The sequence below is a fragment of the Glycine soja genome, chromosome 6, assembly GCF_004193775.1.
Source record: "Glycine soja cultivar W05 chromosome 6, ASM419377v2, whole genome shotgun sequence".
Taxonomy (NCBI): Eukaryota; Viridiplantae; Streptophyta; class Magnoliopsida; order Fabales; family Fabaceae; genus Glycine; species Glycine soja.
Genome location: NC_041007.1, coordinates 31,140,730 through 31,151,979, shown reverse-complemented (window position 1 = coordinate 31,151,979; position 11,250 = coordinate 31,140,730). Strand labels below are relative to the sequence as shown.

At 35.1% G+C, this 11,250-nt stretch overlaps 1 protein-coding gene across 1 annotated transcript; it reads left to right on the top strand.

Annotated features, from left to right (window-relative positions):
* Nucleotides 1–2,082: 2,082 nt before the first annotated feature.
* LOC114416084 lies at nt 2,083–2,571 on the top strand (the record flags this gene model as incomplete). The annotated part of the gene is made up of 1 exon (XM_028380963.1): nt 2,083–2,571. A coding segment is annotated over one exon (489 nt), but the record flags the coding sequence as incomplete, so codon positions are not given.
* Between the last annotated feature and the right edge of the window lie 8,679 nt (nt 2,572–11,250).

The window sequence follows — 11,250 nt, the reverse complement described above, 5'->3', positions numbered from 1 at the left end:
TCAATGGGAAGTCTGTCGAGACTATAGCCACTAGTCAGCTATATGTGGAGGTTGATTTTACTGTCCATGCAGATACAGGATCACACTTGCATAACATGGAATTGGATAAGTGTTCCTAGAGTTAAAACTTAAAATCTTGGTTCTTTGCCTTGCCTAACCAATTGAAGACATCCACTTATTTATTTAAATTCTCCAAGCTTGATTGAATCTGTATGTATAACGAATTCTTATTAATGGATTTCAATTTTAGGTAAGGTCTATAAGGGTACCATGACAAAGAATCTGAATGTTGCAATGAAGCACATAATCAATGATGATGGAAATGTGGACACTTTTGTCAGACTAATTACAAGCTTATCTCATGTTAGACACCCTAATATCAGCAGTTGCAAGCAATCACAGTTTACTTGGTGCCAACTTAAAGTGGAATTAAATAGGGAATATACTTAAAGTGCATAAAAAAGTTAAATAATGCTCAAAATAGGCAATCCTAGTTTAAATCTTACCCTTTCCTTGATGTCACCCAAATTCGGCAAGTACAGCTTATAGAATTCCTCTCTGAATGCAACCACAAACGTAAATAAAGTTTAGAAACCAACAAGAATAAGACAATTAGAATATGTGTCATTTGTATAAATTTAAGGGACAACAAGATACATCTACTATATTATAGTATTTTCACTTTTAAAGGACTAAAGACGAATTATTGATCATAATTGATATATTAGCATTTGTATATCACTAACTCGCTCTTACCTAGTCTGTCTCTCAACTTGCAATTACAAATTCATTGCAACTCAACATTTGTGTAGGCTTTAAATACCTGATATAGTTAACAAATGTATGATGGATCAAGCTTAAGCTTCTAAGTTCTAAGAACACGATGCAATGACGCAAATTTCATGATTCATATGCCTTATAACTAGTCAAACACGATTTGGAATACTACTATTTATCAACTGTACTGTACACTTAAATTTCTATAAATAGCACACACATTGTTTCCCTATCTGCACAGACAAACTAAATCTAACATAGTTTTACTCGGAGGAACAAGAGAATTTCAAAGAGTGACAGATGGAGAACTTCCCTGTGATCAACTTGGAGAATATCAATGGTGAGGAGAGAAAGACTATGTTGGACCAAATTCAACATGCTTGTCAGAACTGGGGATTTTTTGAGGTAACCAACAACCACAAACTTCTTTACAAAACCTTTGTCATACTCACTCAAATTTATTTATATCTATACATTTGCACCTAAACTTTTCTTAATGTTGTTCATTTTAATTATGTTAACTGTGTTGGTTTCCTCTAGGTTTTGAAAACCATAATACTTCACTAGTTTTTAAGTTAAACAGAGAATTATATGGGCTTAAGAAAGCACCAAGATAATGGTTTGATAGACTTAAAACCATTCTTTTGCATCTTGGCTTCTTTGCAAGCAAATGTGATTCATCTCTCTTTATCTTCAAAGATGATTCTCATATCATTTATGTTTTTGTGTATGTTGATGACATCATAATAATTGCTAGTTCTGCAACCTTAGTCCAACAGTTTACAACCAAGTTTCATTTTGATTTCTCTTAAACAACTTTGGAAGCTAGATTACTTCTTGGGTATTGAAGTCAATTCTATGGTTGATGGTTCTATTCTTGTAACTAAAAGATGGTGAAATCCACTAGATCCTTTGGTCATAATTGTTTGCAACGTGAATCAGTTTGAATCCCCTTTTTGGCAACGCATGAAAATTTCTTGATTGCTTCATATTAGACCACCCCATCCTTAGAAGCAGTGAATGAAATCCCCTGCTACGTAAATTACCTACAATATGTCTTTGATGAAGACAGAACTTACGTAGGGTTTCAGTCCATTTTTTTGCAAGAACAAATTGCAACCTCAGAAAAATCTTATTATTAGTTAGTGAAGACATATGAATAGTTTTTATATATCATCGTTTTGGCGTAGAAATTTTCTGTTTATTATATATCTGACCCCAACACTGGAGTGTCTATCTGAATTCAGTCTAAACATAGGTTATCACTTTTGGGATGTGTAATATTATTGTTTGATATTTTCTCTTTATGTCCAAAGTTTGAGAGAGGACTTATGCTCAAAGGAAAGGAGTGGAAGCTATTCTGGAGAGACCATAAAAAGGCAAAGGGGTTTTGACCTAGAAAGGCCTGCTGAGAGAGACATTTTTTATGGCGGCTATGATGAACATGAGGCAGGACTTACCTCCTACACTACACTAGAGAGATGCAAAATAAGCAGCAACAATGATGATGGTTATGATGAAGACATGGAAGTGGATTTGACTCTAAGCATAGGAGGAGGAAGCCAAGTTAATAATAGCAAGAATAGTAGTAGTAAGAAACCTTATCTGCTTCCATTAGGGTGCTCAGACTCACCCAATAGGAAAACTAAGGACCTAAATTCTTCTGTCTCTTTCCAATCCTACAGGGTGGGAGATTTCAGTGACCCTACCACCCCTATGAGCAGCTCAAGTGTGACATTTGATCAAGAGAGAAAGGGGCCACATTGGCTTTCTCAAGGTTTAAAGCTTAAATAGGAGACAATTTTAACTTGTTTGATTGTATTATGATGTATCCTTCCTCCTCTCTTAACTCTACATGGACCACTAAATTTTTATGGTTCATGTGTTCAGATTCCTAGACTAGATTTTCTTTTTTACTTTATTCCAATAAATGGATAACTTATACTCCCATTTCTAACTGTCCCTTTTGTAAATAGGTAGACAAAGTTTGATGTGCCTCTTAGTTCTTAAGTTACTTTCTTGTCCTACATATTATTTTCAAACCTAAATGCTATTTATTGTAAAAGCAGAACCTAGTACTACTTGGCACTATATGTGAATTTAAGTATACAAGGAGTGGCCTTTGTAATAAGACTATATCAAATCAAAATGGTTAAGGTTCCCTTTTGGCCCAAATTTTTGCTTTCAAAATCATGTTATTCTGAACCTTATTTTTGGAAATAAAAATAAATGCACCACCACCAAGTAGGATAAGAGAATCAAATGGCAAGTGGCAACTTCTCAAAAATGGATATCAACATCATTCAGTACCCAAAACACCAATGAATATCGTACGATTCATGAACAAAATCAATGAAAAACTTAAAAATAAATTATTCAGTACCCAAAACACCAAAACATTTGTTAACTAATACTTAAATTTCACATGTCATTAAGGAAATAGTAAACTCCAACATAAGGTATTATATTGTATTATGAGGCATTGTCATTATAGTCTTGTTTGCACAGTCAATTAATGCAGGTACTGAACTAAACTATGGGCTTTAAGTGTTCTTTTTTTTTCTGTTACAAAATTTCACATACAAAAAACCAACAACTATCATATTTGGGCTTGTAGAAGCTCTTGTTCATGGTCATAAGTATGATATTTGGGAATCCAGACCCTATAATAGAGACATACCTTCAGCCAATTGGTTCAACACTTGTTGTACAAGAGAAGTATGTTGCAAGTCCTTTGGCAGATAATCCAACAGTGGCTCAGATTACAAAGTGGAACGAAACATAACCTACAAATATAAACGCAAGACCTTGTGAATGCAAATAACTGATTAGAAAAGTTGAAATTGATGAAAGCATGCAAATAACTTTCAGAGTCTCAAAAGGCTTATTGTACTTACAGAATTGACTCTTTGTGCCTCAGATTTCCAATCTTCACCACTCCTCCCCAACGACAGGACACTTTAAACCTCAACCAAATTTGGTTAGGCTTGGCACCTCCTTCTATTGGTCAAGCATGTACTTTGACACTAAAGCTTTTGTTCGCAACTGCACTATTTGTCAGCAAAACCAATACCTGCCACACCAGAAGCCGGGTTACTTCACCAAAGCTTTTGTTTTCTGACCCAAAGTACACAAAGCCCTTTGTGTTCTCCTAACTCATCAAAATCCCCAAAACCATCCATTGTGCCTAACACCTCTAAAACCCTTCTGCCCGCATCTCCACCATTACATTCCCTTTCCCACTATCAAATAAATCTTATGGTTAGGAAAACAACTCACATATATAACCACCAGCCCCTACCCCATTATCAAAACATTGAATGAAAAAGCAACTGAATCTACGACACCCCAGGATAGTAGACCAACTGCAAATAATTTTCAAATAGATTCAAAAGAACAAAAAATGTGAAACGAGCAAAGCAAAAGAACAAATAGGTCAAACTACTTCCGATCAACAAGGTAACAGAGACCCGTACGCCAACCAAAAAAAAGTTCAATGACAACAATGTCCTTATAAAAAGCAAAGAAAACAGAGTCTAAATGCAATGAAAAAAATGAAGACATAAAGCTGACCTCGAGTGGCAGCCACAGGCAACTCAGAATGGGACTGAGAAAGAAGAGTCACGACCAGTTGTAGATGACAATAATGTGGTTGTAGTGACGATAGGGTTTCAGTGGCAGTCGTAGCTGACAACAATGTGGTTGCAGTCACGAGCAATTTGCGGCAGTCAGTGCTCAGGCGAAAGGAGAAAGGAGAAAGTAAGATAGGGTTTTAGCGCGCGGGAGGATGAAGTAATTCAGGTTTTTAATTTATCAACAACACAACATCAATTTTTTAAAAATAACCGATGTTGACCTAAGGTAGTTAACATCGATTTTCCAAAAACCGATGTTAACCGCAGGTAGTTAACATCAGGTTTAAAAAAACCGATGTTAAATACCCAACATTAACATCGGTTATTTAAATAACCGATGTTAACATCAGGTAGTTAACATCGGTTTTGACAAAACCGATGTTAACGAACTCGACTTATTTACAAAAATGCCACCGCGCTTTTGTTATCATCGGTTTTTTAAAAAACCGATGTTAATCTTCTGATGTTAATTCTATATTTTCTACTAGTGGTTGGAGTCCGACTTCAGCATTCAACACTAACACCAACACTGCAGTTTCAACATTTTAGGAACAAGAACAAGAATAGGAACCCTCATAGTTCATAGTTTCTCAGTTAGGTAATTCCTTATATGCAATTTCTTGAAATGAGTTTTGTTAAGTTAAACCCTATATGGTTGTTTTTTGTAACACCTTGAAATATTATAAGTTATAAATCGATGTTTAATTATATTTATTGTGTTGTTTGACTATATGATAGACTTGAATGAGTTGAAGTATGCCTTGAACTATTCATGTGTGAATTTCTTGATATGGATGTTGAATTATGTGGAGTTTTGTTGAGCTAAGTTGAAAGTATGAGATTTTAGATTTTGCCAAAACCTAGTTCAATGAAATCGCAATACCGGATTCGCTAACCATTGGATCGTCTTCAAATTTTGTCTGGATATCCATATGATATGTTTCTACAGTCTGACCGTTGAGATCTTGAAAATAATAACTTTTGGTCTCCCGCTAAGCGATAATGGTGCACTAAGTGCAATTCCAACCGAGGGGAATTGCGCTGAGCGGCCCAAAGCTGTGCTACACCCAATTCCAACCGAGGGGAATTGCACTGAGCGGCCCAAAGGTGCGCTAAGCTAGCCCTAGTACATATGAGCCTAAACACTTGTGCTTGAGTGAAATAATGACTATGAGGCTTTGGTTGATGATCCTTCCTTGATGTTTGCCATTCTTACTAGCTTATTTCAGTTGTGACTCTAGTACATATGTTCCTATCTTTGAAAAGCTACATGTTTTGTGAAGTTACATTGATTGAAGCATTCCATGATATTCATTTCATATGATTAAATTTTTCTATGAAACAAACACCACTTTGATTAACCACTATATTTTGTCACTTGAGGACAAGTGATTTGTCCTTTCTTTGCTTGAGGACAAGCAAATCTGTAAATTTGGGAGAGTTTGTTAGTCGTCTTATACGACTAACTTTTGTATAGAAAACATTTTCTAAAACTTGTATAATTCCCTAATTTATAGTTATTTTGTAGGAATTTGTATATAAATCTTGTTTTGTTTGAATAACTGTCTTTAGAGTATCTCCCATGTGATTTAATGATAAAATTTGCATAATTTCAAGTCAAAAGAGGCTAAAATCTTGAAGTGCTAAAAGGAGCAGTCATGCTAAGCGAACCCTATGGGCTCAGCGCGCATCCACTGCTAAGCATAGCTTCAATGCGCTTTGCATGACAAGGGAATCTGGAACAGCACAAGAATCAAGGTCGCGCGCTAAGCGCGAGATCAGCTTGCTAAGTGAGATGTTTGTCTTTAGCCAGGCTTAGCGCACAATTGGTGCCAAGCCCAAATCCACTTACTCGCACTAAGCGCGATGTCGCAATTTCAGAGCCTATTTAAGCCTGAATTGTCAGAATTAAGGTGACAATTTTGAGAGACCAAAGCTGTATATTTTTGCACAGACTTTGAGAATAGTGCTTTGGAGGCAGCAAAGAGGAGCAGCTGTGTAGAGAAGCCTAGGGTTCTACATTTTTAGAGAGATTAGTGAGTGTTAGAGTGATTGTGAGGTGCCAAGAAGAGGAGGAGATCCTCCTTCTTGTGTAAGCAACAATTATTCTGTACTCTCTATCTCATTTGTTAGGGTTTCTATGTATGGATGACTAAACACCCTAGTTGGGGATTTCTAAGGAACAATTGATGTAATTATCTTTAATATATAATTAATTATGTTTTGTGTGTTCAATGCTTCTTTCAATGCTTAATTATTGCATGCTCTTGGTCTGATCACCCATTTGTGTGTACTATTAGGTGACTTTAGCATTGGGAAATCTACTGTTGCCTTAGAACTTGATAGAAGCAGGACTAAATAACTACATTACCAGGGATGGATTGTGGGGTTTTGGTTTTCTGAATATGTTGTGATGATAATGTTGTTTAAGTTAAGCCTAGTCTTACAAGAGGGATCTGTGGACGAAGCTTAGGTTAAATTAGTCTAAGCTTATGAGGGATCGAGGTTTAGTACTTTAGGCTACAACATAGAACACAAGAACATGATTGATTAGAGAAATATCCTCATATGCATCAACTCATTTGTTAGAAATACCAAATGCTTTTTACCTATTGTTGTCAACTTTTACTTACTTGCATTTACTGTTTTTACCATAGAATTAGTTTATTTCTGTTTTTAACCATGAATTATCAAAGTTTGTTCCAACAATGCATTCTTCTTAATAGAACTCTGTCTAATAAGCAAGTTCCCTAAGTTCGATACTCAGATTACTCCGTTTTAATTTTAAATACTTGACGACCCGATGCGTTTTCCGGTATTTCATTTCCCTTGAATATATTTGTTAAAAATTGGGGAAAAAGGAACCATATCGGAAATTGAACACACATCCCTATTATAAGCAAATTCAATTTGAGGTAAGCAAACTTCCCAATTTTTAAATTTCTTTTTCAAAACGGTCCTTAGCAAGGTACCCAAAGTCCTATTCACGACCCCCGTTTGTCCATCCGTTTGAGGGTGACTAGTAGAAAATAGTAACTTAGTACCCAACTTTCCCCATAAGGTCCTCAAAAAATGGCTTAGCTGTTAGATCGAGTGGCCTCAGAATAATTAAGATGGAGGGTTGAATTAATTATTCCTAAACCTTTACTAATTAAAAAATTACTCTTCTAAGGCTTTTACTATGTTGTTAACAGAATAAGGAGTAGAAGAGAAACTTAACAGAAAGTAAAAGTGGAAATTAAATGTACAGCGGAAAGTAAAAGAGTAGGGAAGAAGGAGACAAACACACAAGAGTTTTTATACTGGTTCGGCAACAACCCGTGCCTACATCCAGTCCCTAAGCGACCTGTAGTCCTTGAGATTTCTTTCAACCTTGTAAAAATCCTTTTACAAGCAAAGATCCACAAGGGATGTGCCCTCCTTTGTTCTCTTTGAACCTAGTGGATGTACCCTCCACTAGAACTGATCCACAAGAGATGTACCCTCTCTTGTTCTCAGTCAAACACAAGTAGATGTACCCTCTACTTGTACCACAAAGGATGTACCCTCCAATGTGTTAAGACAAAGATCTCACGCTGCTAAACCTTTGATACTATGTAAATGGGGATACAAAAGAATTCTCAGGCGGGTAGTCACTTGAACACTTTTGTATTAGGGAAAGGGAAGAATCAAAAGAATTCTTAGACTGTGTCGTTTTGAATTCTTTGACAAGGGAGAAGGGAGACACAAAAGAATTCAGGTGGTTAGTCCTTTGTTCTTTTGGAAAAGGGAGAAGAGAGACACAAAAAGAATTCAGGCGGTTAGTCTTTGATGAATTCTTTTTGGCAAAGGGAGAAGAGAATGAAAAGATGAATAGCACAAGTTTTCAAGGTTTGAAAAACCAGAAAACTTCAGAAAGCTTTTGGTACAAAGAAGAAGAAGAAGTCCAAAGAGATTCAAGGCTTGTAAAGGATTGTATGAATAAGTGTAAAAAGTGTCTTGAAAAGCAAATCAAAGTCTTGCTTTTATAGACTCTTCATGTCTGGCCAAGACAACCATTAGAAGAGTTATGACTTTTAGAAAAACTTAAAAACCAATTTAAAAAAGTCAAAAACTATTTGAAGAGTTACATCTTTTGATTTATTTAGAAACAGACACTGGTAATCGATTACCAAATAAGTGTAATCGATTACACAAAGCTTTTATGTGAAAGGATGTGACTCTTCACATTTGAATTTGAATTTCAACATTCAAAGCCACTGGTAATCGATTACCAAAACATTGTAATCGATTACAGCTTTTTGAAATTAATTGGAACGTTGTAAATTCAATTTGAAAACTTTTTCAAAACAATTTTGCTACTGGTAATCGATTACAACAATCTGGTAATCGATTACTAGAGAGTAAAAACTCTTTGGTAAACATGTTTTGAGAAAAATCATGTGCTACTCAATTTTTGAGAAAAACTTTTCATACTTATCTTGAATAAGCCTTATCTTGATTCTTGAATCTTGAGTCTTGAATCTTGATCTTGATTCTTGAGATCTTGAACCTTGAATCTTGATTCTTGACTCTAAACTTTCTTCTTGAGTCTTGAATTCTTCTTGATTCTTATCTTGAACTCTTGAAATGTTCTTGATTCACTTGAGTTGTTCTTTGATTGATCTTTGAGCTTTTTGTCATCACCTTTGTCATCATCATTTGTTATCATCATTGTTATCATCAAAACACCTTTGAATCACCTTTGATTCACCATGAAGCTTTGCTTCTACAGGAGACACAAAAGAATTCAGGCGGTTAGTCCTTTGTTCTTTGGGAAAAGGGAGAAGAGAGACACAAAAAGAATTCAGGCGGTTAGTCCCTGGCGAATTCTTTTTGGCAAAGGGAGAAGAGAATGAAAAGATGAATAGCACAAGTTTTCAAGGTTTAGAAAACCAGAAAACTTTAGAAAGCTTTTGGTACAAAGAAGAAGAATAAGTTCTAAGAGATTCAAGGCTTGTAAAGGATTGATTGAATAAGTGTAAAAGTGTATAGAAAAGCAAATCAAAGCCTTGCATTTATAGACTCTTCATGTCTGGCCAAGAGGACCATTTAGAAGAGTTATAACTTTTAGAAAAACTTAAAACCAATTTGAAAAAGTCTAAAACCTTTTGAAGAGTTACATCTTTTGATTTATTCAGAAACAGTCACTGGTAATCGATTACACAAGGCTTTTATGTGAAAGGATGTGACTCTTCACATTTTAATTTTAATTTCAACGTTCAAAGGCACTGGTAATTGATTACCAAAACATTGTAATCGATTACAACTTTTTGAAATTAATTGGAACATTGTAAATTCAATTTGAAAACTTTTTCAAAACAATTTTGCTACTGGTAATCGATTACAACAATCTGGTAATCGATTACCAGAGAGTAAAAAACTCTTTGGCAAACATGTTTTGAGAAAAATCATGTGCTACTCAATTTTTGAGAAAAAAATTTCATACTTATCTTGATTAAGCCTTCTCTTGATTCTTGAATCTTGAGTCTTGAATCTTGATCTTGATTCTTGAGATCTTGAACCTTGAATCTTGATTCTTGACTCTAAAACTTTCTTCTTGAGTCTTGAATTCTACTTGATTCTTATCTTGAACTCTTGAATTGTTCTTGATTCACTTGAGTTGTTCTTTGATTGATCTTTGATTCACTTGAGTTGTTCTTTGATTGATCTTTGAGCTTTTTGTCATCACCTTTGTCATCATCTTTTGTTATCATCATTGTTATCATCAAAACACCTTTGAATCACCTTTGATTCATCATGAAGATTTGCTTCTACATTAGGAACTTGGAGTCCCTATCACTAACAATGCTTCTTGGTAATCCATGGAGTTTCACCACTTCTTTTAAGAACAAATCCACCACATGATTAGCATCATCAAATTTCCTACAAGGGATAAAATGAGCCATTTTAGAAAACCTATCAACAACAAAAAATATGGAATCCTTACCATTACTTGTTCTAGGCAGCCCTAAAACAAAGTCCATTCATAAATCAATCCTTGGAGAATTCGGAATTGGCAAAGGGGTATACAAACCATGAGGCATTACCTTTGACTTGGCCTTTTTGCAAACAATACAATGCTCACAAAATTTCTGCACATCTTTCTTCATATTAGGCCAATAAAAATGTTCTTTCAATGTATCTAAGGTCTTTTGGACCCCAAAATGCCCCATCAACCCACCTTCATGGGCTTCACACATAAGCAAGTTTCTAGTAGAACACTTGGGCACACATAATTTATTTTCTTTGAAAAGGTAGCCCTCATATCTATAAAAACCATCTTTAGAAAACTTTTCATAATTTTTGAAGATTTCACCAAAGGTGTCATCTCCTTCATACATTTCTTTCAAGCAATCAAATCCAATCATTTTTGTTACAAGCATAGAAAGCAAAAAGTGCCTCCTTGGCAAGGCATCTGCAACAATATTTTCTTTTCCCTTTTTATTTTTAATAACATAAGGAAATTGCTCAAGAAATTCCACTCATTTGGCATGTCTTTTGTTTAGCTTTCCTTGTCCTTTTAAGTATTTTAGGGACTCATGGTCACTATGGATCACAAACTCCTTGGGATAAAGATAGTGTTGCCACGTTTTCAACACTCTCACTAAGACATACAACTCCTTATCATAAGTAGAATAGTTAAGGGTAGGTCCACTTAATTTTTCACTAAAATAAGCAATTGGATGACCTTCTTGTAACAATACAGCCCCAATACCAACATTTGAAGCATCACATTCAATTTCAAAAGATTTTGAAAAATTTGACAAAGCAAGTATGGGGGCATTGGTTAACTTTTGCTTAAGAGCATTGAAAGCTT